At 34.3% G+C, this 15,530-nt stretch overlaps 1 protein-coding gene across 2 annotated transcripts; it reads right to left on the bottom strand.

Annotated features, from left to right (window-relative positions):
• Window positions 1-321: 321 nt before the first annotated feature.
• On the bottom strand, window positions 322-8,172 carry LOC131063757 (two-component response regulator ORR24). Of its 2 annotated transcripts, none has more exons than XM_057997666.2 (6): window positions 7,171-8,172; window positions 6,922-7,074; window positions 5,782-6,192; window positions 5,135-5,211; window positions 3,557-4,939; window positions 322-1,163 (listed from the first exon to the last, which is right to left on the bottom strand). In XM_057997666.2, exons 1-6 carry the CDS (start codon window positions 7,352-7,354, stop codon window positions 1,095-1,097), a joined length of 2,277 nt encoding a protein of 758 aa, XP_057853649.1. In that variant the 5' UTR covers window positions 7,355-8,172; the 3' UTR covers window positions 322-1,094. The 2 variants fall into 2 exon arrangements, with proteins under 2 accessions (XP_057853649.1, XP_057853648.1); XM_057997665.2 differs by having other exon boundaries at window positions 322-1,166; window positions 7,171-8,171.
• Window positions 8,173-15,530: the final 7,358 nt, after the last annotated feature.

Here is a 15,530-nt window from a genome sequence, read left to right as displayed (position 1 = left end):
AAACATATTCTTCCCCTAGTATTCCACTATCAAAATCCTCTTTAACAACTTTTAAATGCAATGGCAAAAGACCATAACCAAATAAAATGTCCTTGCATCCAAAGCAGGACTAAGCCACAAATTTTACTGGTAAAATGTAAATAGCATTCTGGAGGCATGTTGAAGATGGATTTCTAGTTCAAACACACACATCACCCAAAACAGACAATGGAAAAGCGTACACAACCAGATGGGTAGTAGGGCGTTGGGTACACTTAAACCATGATTAAAGTGACTGTGAATGTCAATGAAAAGTTCCTCACAAATTTTGTTACACATCAATTTTGTGGAAGAAGAAAGAAATGTCCTTCCATTATTCTACGGAAAGAGACAAAGAGGTTACAAGTTATTGCATCCAGTGACAACTTTCTTCCAAGCAGAGAATGTTTTCAAACCTCAAGGTGTGAAATTACAGATCACCAATCAGAAATGGCCATTGGGGGCATTACTGTCTTCAACAAAATCTGACTTCTACACCAACAGCAAGGCAACTAAATGGGATGTTAAAATTAATGTACTGTATTTTGTTATTTCTATCCACACTAACAATTCAAACTACATAAAACATGAGATTCCTAAGTAAAGCATTCTAGATGCACTACATTAGACTTTATATCAAAAGCTTAGCACCCACTGAGGCAGATGGCAATGAACTAGTTTCTCTTGCAACTTTGAATTTATTAAGAAACACAGTTAGCTTGGTCAGATTCCAGATGGTCTTTAGTCAATATGATGAGTGCCTATTTTCATAACATCCTTTCTTCCTGCAACTATCATTCCCATTGCTTCTTCTCTGCAAGCATATCAAGCCATGAAGGCAAATATTTACCTTGAAGCAAAGAGACGCAGTGGCTCAGCATGCATCAGGGATACCCATATGTAAGAAAAACTACAAATTGTACAACCTCCGATTTTCAGGAGTAATGATGGAACCCAAGATTAATAGGTGCTCTTCAGAGGGCTCACACCACAATAATCCACCTTGGTTGCCCACCAGGCCTCAGCTATGTTCGAGATGCTTATATACATCTTTACCAACAAAATGAAAACCCACTTCACAGACTGGTTTGGAGAGGGTATCCATCACGTCCTACATTCCCATTAGTAAAACCAACTGGTTCTTGCTGCTGCAGACAACAACATGAGAAATTCTGAGTCAAATGCTGAGAAAAAACTGTAATCTAAGGAATAAGAAATTCAAGGATGTATATAATGAAAAGATGAGTTACAAAAAACTTATAAGCTAAGGTCTTAAAGTGCATCCAATACTACAAAACTGTGTGCTAATAGAAGCCATCCCTGGGGTTGTAGCAGCCAAAAATAGGAAAGCAAAGCTGATACTAATCTACAGCAAGTTTCTGCATACATAAGATGTGAGGCTAAATGTAAAACAACTAAGGAAAAAATGCCACAGTTTCTAAACCATCTTTCATATTTACAAATATCAGCGATTGCTCCTAAGAAAGCCTACAGGCATCTCCTTTCAGAAAAATTTCAAATAAATATCCCATTTCAGCAAAAACGAAATATTCTTAAATGCATTGATCGATGCTTTTCACCTCACTTATACAGTATACTATTTGAGTGACAAGTACTTTTCTTATAAAATCTGAACATTAACTACAGTTTTGATTCCCATGGACATATCTTTTTATTTACTTTGGTTCAAGACAAGAAACTTGGCATTTCTTTTTATTTACTTTGGTTCAAAACAAGAAACTTGCCTTCTGAAAAATCATAGAAGCCAAAGTAACAACAAGCCCAACAGTTTCCAAGGAGTTTAGTAGTCATAAATATTGTGAAGGTTATATGTAAACAATAAATGAAAAAATGCCATGCACTTTCCAAACCATCTTATGCTGACAAAACGCAAAAATTAAAGCATAGAAACTCTGACAACAGCAAATGTGTAATAGACTTCCTCTGTTATATGCACTCAAACAAAATAATAAGGGCAAAAAATTAAAAACAACCATAGCAGACCTAACATGTTCTGCTATTTTGTAACTAACATAATTGCAGATTTATCACAATGCACAACCACAACTGCCAAGCAAATGTTAGGTCGAAGGCTCGAACTCAAAAAACAACAAATCTCACTGGCATCCTAAACTAATTAGAAAAGTTACACTCAAAAGAAAATTAAGTAAACAGTAAACACAAATTGGAGACTTAAACTAAAAGAGTAATAAACCAATGAGAACCCAAAACTAGTTGGAGGACTCAACATACAATGAACCCCACAAACATCCTAAATTAGGAAAACAACAAATCTCGCTGGCATCCTAAACTAATATACATATGAATAAATATAGTTGGACGACTACTACCAGCTCAAATATACATATGAATAAATATATATCCATATGAATAATTTCACTCTATAGTTCATTGTTTCTGTTTATATAAAGCTCTCAGACATTATGTTTATGCAATTCATTGCACAGGCACTCTAAATTAGTTGGAAATCTCAAATAAAGATATACATATGATTAATGTCACTCCATGGTTCATTGTCTCTGCTTATATATATGAATGATTTCACTCTATAGTTCATTGTTTCTGTTAACTCTCTCTAGACATTCAGTATCTAACATTATGTTTATGCAATTGACTGCACAGGCACTATAAATTAGTTGGAAATCTCAAATTAAAATATATACATATGAACAATTTCACTCCATAGTTCATTGTTTCTGTTTATATATAGCTCTAACACATATTTAGGCAATTGATTACACAAGCACTTTAAATTAGTTGGAAATCTCAAATAAATGTATACAATGAATAATTTCATTCCATGGTTACATTGTTTCTGTTTATATACAGCTCTCTCTCTCTCTAAATTACTTGTAAGTCTTAAAATATATATATATATATATATAAATAATTTCACTCTACAGTCAATTGTTTATAAATATATAAATAATTACACTCTATAGTTCATTGTTTCTGTTTACATATAGCTCGTTAGCTTGCTCTCTCTCTGGGTGACATTGATATGTCAATGTTGTAGAGAATAGTTCCCGTGTTCCAACTACCATTTAATAGACAGTACCAGGACAACAAAAATAAGTAACATGGTTGTTAATTATTTTAATTCATGTGCAAAACCTCTTGCAGGGTAAGAAGATGTGAGACCATTTGATACATTTATGGTCAGTTGATGACTCAGATTGGCCTTAACTCTGGGGACAAGAGTGTATCCTCTGCTGGAGGATTTCTCTGCAGCCCAGTTTGAATCATAAGGCTCACCAGCACAAAAAAAAATTAATAATAGACGATATCCATGAAACAAATTTAACTTACCAAAAGCACAATCTAAACCAGGTTACTCAACAAAATAAAATGTAAGACTAGATATATACAAAAGGCTTCCTAGTTCAACCAAGGGAATCCTTTCCTCTTGCAAAGATTGATATTCAGAAATCACCAGATAAAAGTGAACAAAGGTAATATTTAATGTGTAATGTTACCCTACATCATCTGAAGAGGGCTTGGATGAGCATGGACTTACTTGTTTAAAGAATATGTCCATGAGATCATTTGTAGAATTATAGTTTTCTGGCATATAGCCATTGTTCGCTTGATCAATTGTATAATCTTTCCTCAATTTCATTTGACTGTCTGCACTAGACTGCCCATTATCACATTGCCCACCAAACATAGGAATAAAGGAGTTTACTGGTGATCTGACAGACACATTCATCTTTGGCTCACAAAATCCAGTATTCTGTCCCTGGAATTGAGCACCAGGCCTTCCCACGAATTTCTGATTCAAAACAGATGTCTGGCCAAACTGGGGTCTCAACAAAGGGTTAGCACTAGGCCCAATTCCTTTGTTACTAGTTTGCCACTCTTGTTTTATGACCTGATTTAAACCAGGTATAACTCCAGGAATCATATCACTTAGCACTGGAAGCTTCTGTCTTGATGGCGCAACTTCACTTATGTTCCCCATGTTAGTACCCATTGCACTACCAGATGACAGAGAGAGATCTTTTCTTGGGCCAAGATTTTGTGAGTTCAATCCTGCAAGAGTGTTGACAGGGGTGATAGGAACATCCATTGTCTTACAATCACTGCTGGAAACTCCTATAAGATTTTCTCTGAAATTTGAAATGGAAGAACTTGTACTACCAAGAGGACTACCAACTGGCCTAGTATTTGCTGACAACCCTGAAAATGCTGCACTGTTGCCCCAATTTTCATTAAGTCCACTAGTGCTAGGTACCTGAGAAGACACTCCAGTGCCGCTATCAGCTACCCCAGATTTTTGACCAACAATTCCCGCAATAGGTAAGGTGGACAACCCTCTGCTATGCTTCTGTTGGTGATGTTGCATTACTTGCAACATCATAGCATGAGTATTTGTTGGATTCATAGTGACATTGGCACTACCATTGCCGAAGGCAAGAGGAAGATTATTTGTAACAGACAGCTGCTGCATTGGGTTAAATCTTGCAGAATCATCCATGACTGCAGTTATATCTCCAATTCTAGAAATCTGCTGCTTTTGTTGTAATTCTTCGAGCCCAGATGACAAGCAAGAAAGCAAATTGCTAGAACTGTTGATAGGGTGTACTATTCTTTGTGCTCTTCCAATGTTGTTATTAGTGGTGGGGCCTTGAAGAGAAGTAAACTGAAGCATTCCAGACGAATTCAGACCTGGTATTCCTAATCCTACTGAATTACTCAATCTTCCCAAAACTCCAGAATTCATTGATGCAAGTGCATGAGCAGGCAATTGACCATTTTGAGCAAATGCTTGCATTTCACCAAATCCATCCAGAGCTCCAAGGGAAGCAAATGAAGAATCTCTGCCTCCTCCAAACGAATTGCCCATGCCACCTTGCTGACATGCAACAGCACTTATCCTTTTCAAGTACAGTCTATATTTCTGCATAACACAAACCATTAAACAGCTTTATTGAGCAATCTCTTTAAGCATAGCAGACCAAAGGAACCATTGAAACTCATGAAATTGTACCCAAAATAAAGAATTCAAACATGTTTGGGGATTGATGAACCCTGTGCATTAAAATAAAATTTGCTCTTAGGGAAACATACAACGCTGGTACAATTTCAAAAATACCTGCAAATGACTTGCAACATTTTCTCTTGTCAGTCCTTGAACATTCATAAGCTCCAGTATTCTTTTTGGTACAGCTTCTGCAGCCAGGCACAAATTATATCAAAATCAAAACCTGAAAGCCAGTAAAAGGACAACAGGGTATACAGAAAAGCATGCATAAAGAATATGATACTAAACCAAAAAATGGGATTCATGTTTCATTGGTATTCTAACCACACTTGCTCACAGGCACGCTCACAAGGAGCTCTAAGACCTCTCAGGTTTGGACCTGAATACATCTCAACCACTGTCTGCCCTGACATTTTTGGGGTATGTCAAATCACACCTGCTCATTTGCTCACATGCACAGAGCTCTAAGCATATGAAGTTTCGAATCTCATCTCAAACTTTAAACCACGGCCTAGTTATGCACCATCTCGACCACTAGGCCATGGCTGGATGGAGTACAAAGGATTGAGTCATATATTAAGTGAAGGGTTTGAATAGATATATGTTCTGTTAAAAGAAATAATGGATATTGATAGCTTAACAGGCAGGAAGCTCCTGCATGGATAACCCTAACAAAACACAGTAATTTGCTTCATTACTGGAAAAATAGATTTACAAAGTGCATGAGTTACTAGAGGCAGAGATATAGGAGTTCTTACTATCAATTCCCAATGAATTAACAGCACTGACAAATTGTTGATGTAACTCAACCGACCAAACAACTCTTGGTTTTTTTGATGTTGAAGGATCTTCATTGTCATGTTCGTTGTCATCATCCTCGTCTCCCTCATCATTTTGATCCTTCCTCTTCCTGTTATGCTTCCAGTTGCGATCTGCTCCCTCGTTAGCACTGGATGGATATTCTCCATCCTCCATCTCACACCTTCCCTTTTCATTTTCATCCCCCTGCCCTACAAGGTCATGATCTTTGGTGTCTGTCTTCTTTTTCCTGACTACATGCTGCCATATATTTTTCAGCTCTTCAAATCTGACAGGCTTCAGCAGATAATCACAAGCTCCATGTGTTATTCCCTTCATTACAGCGCTGGTTTCACCATTTGCTGACATCACTGCATTATAAAAACAGTGGAAAAAAACATATATAAGCACAGTACAACAGGAGATTGATTTAATTCTTCGTACCATACAAAACAGTAACACCATTTCATGTTAAAACAATTGTCAAACGCAGTCAGTAAAGGAAAAATCATAGCTTTAGATTCTATTTTAGGTTCTTTTTATTTGTGTTAGCTCGTCCCTGGGTGAGGCCTTAGGAAATTGAAGCATATACCCACTTTTCATGAAAATATGTAGACCTAGGACTAGTGACATAAACACCAAGTCGGAGATTATGAAAACAGTAAGAACAAAACTAGAAAAAATCGTCCTGTGACAAAGGGTGTTATCACTCATGCAGTTATCCAACATTCTGATATGTTCTCCTTGATATTGACAAATTCAGTCTAAAGACCCCAGTGTAATGCATGTCGCTTGGGAATTCTGGGGTGAATCCCTAATGCTATTTCTGAAGCCTTCTTGATGGTTCAGACCGTATGGATCCAAACTTCAAGAGCAAAACTCACATTCAATACTAAAAACGTTCAACTTGGGAAGCAAATAACCTGTTGCAGGTTATTGTTGCTCTATTTAATCAGTTCTGACCAGGGCATTTTGACTCAAACTTCATTTCATCAATTCCCACCACAGTATTTAACTCTGGGAGTCAAAGCATGCTGAAATTTTATTCAATAAAACATACCCAAAATACAGTTCTATGAAATAAAAGTATTAGTACTCACTGATAACAGGCAGGTCCATCTCAAGCCCCACAAGTTCCAGCAGCTTGAACCCGTCCATGTCAGGCATATAAACGTCACTTATCACAAGGTCAAATTTATCCTTGTTTTCCCTCAACAGCTTCAGAGCTGTTCTTGCCTGCCCACATGAAGTAACTGCGATGCCCAAAAAACAAAAGGTTTAGTTTTTAGTTAGCATGAATAGATTGTCTGAAAATAAGCAGCTAAGACAAGAAACTGAAAAAAACAAACCATTATACTGGCAGCGCTTAAGCAATTTCTCCAACAGAAGTAAACAAATGGGATCATCATCAACGACCAGGACTCTCATGCCCACCGGAAAACTATCATTCAACTCATCTTCATTTAAAGCTTTTCCACCATTACCATTGTTGATACTAATGTTCCCCAACATGTTGTGAGGAGACTGTTGCATTGTCACAACAGCAAGCCCGCCCTCAGATCGACCATTCCCCCACTTGAAATTTCTTCACAAAAACTTCAATTCACTTCAGACCCACATCAAAACACCCCCCTTGCTAACAACCCCACAACTCAGATCTATTCCTCTGATAAGCTAAGCTGAGTTTCCAATCCAACCCAAATAACACAATATCACGCGTCTATATAGACTGCTTTTACTCCATACCCGAGTGGTATGTATGGTAAACTCTGTTTTTTACTTAATTAAATGCTATTGTATATTTTTGTACCTATTATGGGTGGCCCACAGGGACTATAATGCAGAAACGAGCTGTACAGATTGTGAAGGAGATCGGTGAAGATCGGGCCAGTACATAAATAATACTATGGCAGAAGGCTGAATGCTTTTGCAAAATATGAAAACATCACAAACCCAAAAGGCTCTGGTTTTGACCCCAAAGAAGAAATTTGCAGAGTAAGAGGGTGCTAATGATGATGATAATCCCGAGTACTTCAAGTACAGCTTTGAATTACGTATACTTACATGGCGTTCACCACAGAATTAAAAAACTTAGAAAAGTATCCTTTCTACAGAGATGATACACACGAATGTATCATGTGGGTGATGCTGATTCTTATGCTTCATTAACACAGGATTACCATTCTGTTAAGGCTTATGTAATGATGAACACAGAGATTCAAACGGATAGGGAAGGCAACGGAAAAAATAAGATCCTCTTCCTCTGCAACTGCAGATTCTCCTTCATATTTGCCTCACGATTAGCTTCAAATTAGTTTGCCATTGACAGCAGAGAGAGAGGAGAGAGAATAGGGAGTGAGGAGAGAGAATGTGATACAGAAAAATTAGTAACCGCTGTAGCCTGTACGACAACGGGCACGTGTCATGAGGTCACTGAGTAGATGATGTGCTGTATTTTGTCAACTTATTATTTGTTAGGCCTTTTGTAGTTTTTGTCCTGTGGGCTCCGCCAATGATTTGGGGGTCAAAAAACAAAACACATTTAAAAACTGTGGCAGGAATTTTAAGATAAATCTATCCCAAGCTTTTTGTGGCGTGCACCTTTTTCTGATTTGTTTAGAGTTTGGTGTTTTGGCCAAAGTGTAAAGTTTCTAGGGATTATTTCACCCTGCATGCGGCCCCATCTGCCACTGCCACATTTCCAAGAAAATTCTTTTGCCCATTTTGGCCTCTCTTTCTTAGTGGGTTTTTGACATGAATGCACTATCACACTCAGCATCAGCATCAGCATCAGCTTCAGGGAAATTTGGTTTTAAAATTATGAAAAATTATGAGTATTATCCATTTCATAGATTGAATGAATGAATGTTTGTTTGGTTTTTTTCAATGGAGGTTTGTTTACGAATTTGCTTTTTTGGTCTCATCCCTTTTTGATGTTGGCGCCTTGCACTTAGCTAGACTTGATCCTTGGTGCTCATTAAGGTCTTACCTTTTAACTTCACTAGCAAACCAAGGGCTCATTGACAATGAATGAATGTTTTTAGTAATGTTCATGAAGCCAAACAATCAATGGGATCATAGATAGACAACAAAGTAGATAAGCACCAAAAATTCACAAAGAAAAGTCCCGCAACACCTCCTCCTACTTGATTTATTTTTCCTTTTGTATCTTGGATCTTCTCCCGTGTATCTTGATCAAGAAATCAACAACTTTTGAGGTATTAGTTTGATGAGAAGGTTTGAGGTATTTGTTTGATAAAAAGGTTTGAGGTATTAGTTTTGTTTATAGTAATATGTTGGATTATATTTTATCGAAGATAGTTTTGTATATGATTGTTTTTTGTTTTGAATGTTTGTGTTTTTCAAGAATCATATTCAATGATTCATTATCAAGAAGAGGAGAGTCAATTCTAATTTCAAGACTCACATATGGTGATTTATCATTAAAAGAGTAGAGTCAATCCAAGTTGAAAAACATATATAGTCAAAACCAAAAGCAATAATACACACTACTACATGGACCATGAAAAACTCATGTCATAAGCATGAGCATGAGTGAGAGGGGAATTTTGTTTTGAAAAAATGAGTATTATCCATTCCATAGATTGAGGTATTTGTTTGATTGAAAAGGTTTGAGGTATTATTTTTGTTTATATCAACATCTCAAATTATATTTTATCGAAGATATGATTGTTTTTATTTTGATTTTTTATGTTCTTCAAAAATCATATTATGTGTTTCATTATCAAGAAGAGGAGAGTCAATCTTAATTTCAAGAATCACATTTGGTGATTCATCATTAAGAAGAGTAGAGTCAGTCCAAGTTGAAAAACATATACAGTCAAAACCAAAAGCAATCATACATTGTTTTTGGATTTGATTGTTTAAGTTTCTTAAGAATCATGTCCAATGATTCATTATCAACAAGAGGAGAATCAATTCTAATTTCAAGAGCCACATTTGGTGATTCGTCATTAAGAAGAGTAGAGTCAATTCAAATTGGAAAACATATACAGTCAAAACCAAAAGCAATCTTACACACTTGAGGAATTGATCCTAATTTGATTCATCATCAAGTAGAGGAGTCAATCCTAATTTGATTCATCATAAGATGGGTAAGAGTCAATTCAAAGCATCCATTAAAAAGAATATATAGTGAAACCCAAATGAAGATGAGCATGAGCAAGAGGAAAATGTTGTTTCGAATTAAGAGTTATCCATTTCATAAATTGAGGTATTTGTTTAATGAAAAGGTTTGAGGTATTGGTTTTATTTATATCAATCTTTAGGGTTATATTTTTTTAAATGTGGGTTACAATGTATGATTGTTTTCTGTTTTGATTGTTTATGTTTTCTTAGAATTATATTTAGTGATTCATTATTGATAAAAGAGCCAATCCTAATTTCAAGAATCACATCCGATGATTCATCGTCAACATGAGTAAGAGTCAATCCAAAACATCCATTGAAAAACATACACAATCAAATCCAAAAGCTATCATACACACTACTTCATGGACCATGGAAAGCTCATGCAAGTTAGAAGATAGTTTTGTTTATATTAGTATTTCATAATGGTTTCTATAAAAGAGTAAGCATCTTGGTAAGAAGATAGTTTTGTTCATATTATTATTTGATAATAGGTTCTATAAAAGAGAAGCATCTTGGTAAGTTTGTGAATAGAAAGGAATATTTTCAACGTTTACAAGTCAAAGATAGTTTATGAGACACTCCACCTTGTTATTTTTGTTTTATTAAATGCCAATTTTCTTGATATGATAGAAAGACATGAATTTAAGAATAAAAAGGAGAGAGAAACTTTATTTGAGAACCCTTAATTCTCTATTGATAAATAGAAGCTCATCGAATGTAAAAACTTGATCATTAAGAAAGAGATTGTCTAACATGGAGGCACTATTCAAGAGGGAAATTTTGTGTATTATCCATTTCATAGATTGAGATATTTGTTTGATGAAAATCTGACTCTTTCATTTTTGCTTTCTAAAATGTTAATTTTCTGTCATGATAGAAATACATAATGAATTTAAGAATAAAGAGTACAGAGAAACTTTATTTGATATCCCTTGATTCTCCATCTGTAAATAAAGGTTCGAGGTTCATTGAATGCAAAATTTGATCATTAAAAAAAAAGAGATTGTCTCATACAAATCTAACTATTAAAAAATAGTATCTACACAAAATTGCTCACTATTAAAAAATAGTATCTAAAAAATTTATATTGATTTTGCTCATATGAACATTTTATAAAAGATCTTATATTAATTTTTTAATTTATTTACATTTTAATACAAATCAGATCTTCTGGAAAAAAGAGATTAACTTTCATAAATTAAATTAAACAAAATTCCAGCTATAACAGTGGACTTGAAAACCTCAACTACTCAAAAACATTCTATTTATGGAGGTTTGGTGATTAATGGATTACTATTACTATGTTGAGGGCAGCTTGACTTTTGGAAGGAAGGAATGATTCGTGTAACTAACTTTAACTTTTTTATTTAATGTGCTCCTCTGTTTTCCATTACTCACAACAAAATCTTAGAATTCCCTTTCCACCACTTTTGACAGCGGTGAAGAGATTTGGATGACATAAGAATCTAAGCAACTAGGGATGCCCAGTTACGTGTCCATTCTTAAAGTTGAGCTCATGCAATCTTTATCACCATAAAATGGATGAGCATATGATAAGGCAAAGCTCAATGTTGTAAAACAATTTTATTTTGATTATGTTTCTTTAATATAGCAGATGATAAGATTACAATCAAGTATTTATTTAAATTAGAAGTTATTGTCAACGGGTTTTTGGTTTCGAATGAGTCTATTAGGGATCAAGTTTTCTTGAGTGCAAGGCTCTAACATCATAAGGGATGAGGTCCAGATCGAAATAAACAAATAGAAGTTATTTATTTGGTTAAGTTTATTATGAGTAAGGGGTATCAATTTCTTGAAGGATTGTGCCCCTGGTGAATTTAGCGAAATGGGTACCCCTCAATTCATGCCTCCTTGGGCTGTCGCCTCCACCAAAAAATAGAAAATTAGAAGTTATTTATTTGGTTAAGTTTATTATGAGTAAGGGCTATCAATTTCTTGAAGGGTTGTGCCCCAGATGAATTTGGCGGAATGGATACCCCCCCTATCCATGCCCCTGTATTAGGTGTGCTAGCAGGCTTTTAGCGGAATGGTTAAGTTTATTATGAGTAAGGGCTATCAATTTCTTGAAGGATTGTGCCCCGAGTGAATTTGGCGGAATCGATGCCCCTCGATCCATGCTCCCGTATCGAATGTGCTCGCACGCTTTTGACGGAATAGATACCCCTCAGTCCATGCCCCTATTCTGGGTGAGCATTGACGGAATGGATACCCCTCAGTCCATGCCCCTATTCCGGGTGTGCTCAGAGGCTTCATGCCCTTGTTGGGCTGCCACCTCAACCAAAAATAAATAAAAAATTAGAAGTTATTTATTTGATTAAGTTTATTATGAGTAAGGGCTATCAATTTCTTGAAGGATTGTGCCCCCATATTAGGTGTCCTCGTAGGCTTCATGTCCTTTTTGGGCTATCGCCTCCACCAAAAAAATAAAAAATTAGAAGTTATTTTCTTGGTTAAGTTTATTATAAGTAAGGGCTATCAATTTCTTGAAGAATTGTGCCCTGGGTGGATTTGGCGAAATGGATACCACTCAGTCCATGCCCCCATATCAAGTGTGCTCACAGGCTTCATGTCCTTGTTGGGTTGTTGCCTCCACCAAAAAAATAAAAATTTAGAAGTTATTTATTTGGTTAAGTTTATTATGAGTAAGGGGTGTCAATTTCTTGAAGTTGTGTAGGGGACAAACTTAATTATACTTTTGAAGGTTTTTTATTTAAATTAGAAGTTTTTTTTGTGACTAAGTTTGTTTTGAGTAAGGGGTATCGATTTGTTGAAGATGTGTGAGGGGCGAATTTAATTATACTTTTGAAATATTTTTAACCTTGAAAAATGGCTTAAGGTAGATACTAGACATTTTTCTTTTTTATATTAATAAATTTTATTTAATTATACAATACATATTGAATGAAGATGATTTCACCTACCAAACTTATAGGAGGATAATTCTTCTCCTAGACAAACTTGTGTGTGGGATGTTTAGAGTTTTTATTTTTAAAACTGTAAATAATTAAAATTCAAATTAAAAGTTGTTTTTTTGTGATTAAGTTAGTTATGAGTAAGGAGTATCAATTTCTTGAAGTTGCACAACTTAATTGATTTATATATGGAATTTTAAATGACTAAACTTTAAATATAGAATTTTTTAAAATGTATTGTTATAGATTATAGATCTTTTTTTTTTTAAATAATTAGATGTTGGTATGTTTGATTTTATATGGTATATTATAAGACTAAAACATAGTATTTATTTAAGTTAAAAGTTATTTGTGTGATTAAGTTTGTTATGATTAAGTGGTATCAATTTCTTAAAGTTGTGTATGGGATGAACTTAATTGTATTTTCAAAGAATTTTTTACTTTAAAAATGGTTTAATTAAGATACTAGATCACTTTTTTTTTTTTTTTTTGGTACAAGTAAATTTCATTTAATCATATAATGCATATTGAATAAAGATGATTTCACCAAACAAACCAGTACAAGGATAATTCTTCTCCTAGAGAAACTTGTGTGTGGGATGTGTAGATTTATATAAAGCTTTTTTAAATAACTAAACTTTAAATACATAAATTAGTTTTTGTGAAGTTTGCTATGAGTAAGGAATACAATTCCTTGAAGTTGTGTAGGGGACGAACTTAATTGTACTTTCAAATGATTTTTAATCTTTAAAAGTGGCTTAATCAAGGTACCGGATCACTTTTTTTTCAATACTAATAAATGTCATTTAATTATACAATACATATTGAAAGAGGTGATTTTGTAGACACCTAAAAATGTTCTCACTTAATTAAATAAATATTTATTATTTAATTAATTATTTTACCATTGCTTTTCTATTTATTAAATAAATTTTATTTATTTCTTTATTTAATTCCTTAGCCTTTTCTCCTAATACTTAAAAATAAATATTTTTATTTGATTTATTAATTTTTTTTCTTTTTCTTTATTAAATTAAATAAAGATTTATTATTTATTTAGTTATTGTAACCCCACCTTTTTCTTCTATTAATTAAACAAATATTTTTATTTAATTAACTAACTCATTATCCTCTTTTTATTATTCCCAGCCCTCCAACTTGTTCACATGGATCATAATCTAAATTTGTAGTCATATGACCAGTGTCATATTTCTCTTCATTCACTTTGTCCTTTCTCCAATGTCCACATTCATTGAACCAAAAAGTCAACCCACCTCTTAATCTTAGCCCTCTGTTTCAAATTAACCTCTTAATCTTATTCATTCCTACATACCACTCAATCTCATCTATTTATCTCTACCTACGCTTCAATCATATTGATTCTCTTCTAACTATGTGATCATGGCCATTCATCTTTTAACCCCTTAACCTGAACACTTGATATCCTTTGAGATTTCTATAAAAGAGGCTTCTTCCCTTTCATTGTCAATCAATCAATCACTAATGTATTTACATAATGCTAAAATTTCCCTAAAGCTTACATCATCATTTTCATCATCTTGCTTCCATTTTAGGTCATCAATCAACCACACTCCATTCATTTTATGTCATCTTGCGCTAGTGCTAAATAGTTGGGAGCAATACATCATTTTCGCAAGATCTTGAAGGATAGGAGAACAATGGAGTCAAGAAAATCATGGATGTGAGGTATAATTTTATTTATTTGATTTACCTTGTATCATGTTCATATGCTAATCAAGGGTATCCTAGACTAGAGGAGCTATGATGGGGTATGATCATTTGTTTATTATGTTTGTGGATTTTCCTTTAGTAATGCTATGACTTGTCCAAAGATGTCATTGTCTATGATCATCAAGGACCTATAAGTCTAGTGTGAACAAGAGAATTTCTTAATTGTTTGAAAGTGTTACACCCATTATCTAGGTTTTATCATACCTAGATGCTTGCATCCACTTGCCATAATAAGCTCAATGATGATATAACATTATAAAAAGGACAAGTCTTTGTCACCATCATCCTTTATATCTCTCGTATCCACTCTCATTCATAACTACTTCTACGACCATCAATTTACCATCTCCTTATTCATACCCCCTTTCATTCATCATCGTCTATTTCATTTTCTTCTAGCCTTATCCTCTATCTTTTCTTTTGAGAGCACACATGTGTTTTCCTAAGCCACATGTCCCCTCCCTCAAGGGGGCATCATCCTACTAACTTTTCATCATTCCTCATCTTTCTCATGACTTGGAAATTTCATGTTTCTAGTCCTTATCCCATTCCTACCCACTATGTTTTAATCTTCTTTGAAGCAATGCAATAAATTGCATTGTCCTAAAAAGAGGGGCAAAATGTAGACACTTAAAATTTTCCTCACTTAATTAAATAAATATTTATTATTTATTTAATTAATTCATTAGATTTTTCTTTCCTAAATTAATTAATATTATTATTTATTTAATTATATAGCACCGTTTTCCTCTATTAACTAAATAAATACTTTTATTTATTTATTTAATTCATTATCCTCTTCTTTTTAATCCTAGCCCTCCAACTTGTTCACATGGATCATAATTTCTAAATTTGTATTCATGTGACAAGTG

Source organism: Cryptomeria japonica, chromosome 5, assembly GCF_030272615.1.
Source record: "Cryptomeria japonica chromosome 5, Sugi_1.0, whole genome shotgun sequence".
NCBI lineage: Eukaryota > Viridiplantae > Streptophyta > Pinopsida > Cupressales > Cupressaceae > Cryptomeria > Cryptomeria japonica.
This window is presented reverse-complemented; position numbering and strand designations above follow the sequence as displayed.

Excerpts from the sequence above, each read along its gene's own strand:
- LOC131063757 (XM_057997665.2), bottom strand. The coding sequence starts at position 7,354 with ATGCAACAGTCTCCTCACAACATGTTGGGGAACATTAGTATCAACAAT. Across the intron at positions 6,193-6,921 it reads GATGGACCTGCCTGTTATCA|TGATGTCAGCAAATGGTGAA; the intron begins GTGAGTACTAAT and ends TTTATAATGCAG. Across the intron at positions 1,167-3,556 it reads TGGACATATTCTTTAAACAA|CAGCAAGAACCAGTTGGTTT; the intron begins GTAAGTCCATGC and ends TGTTGTCTGCAG.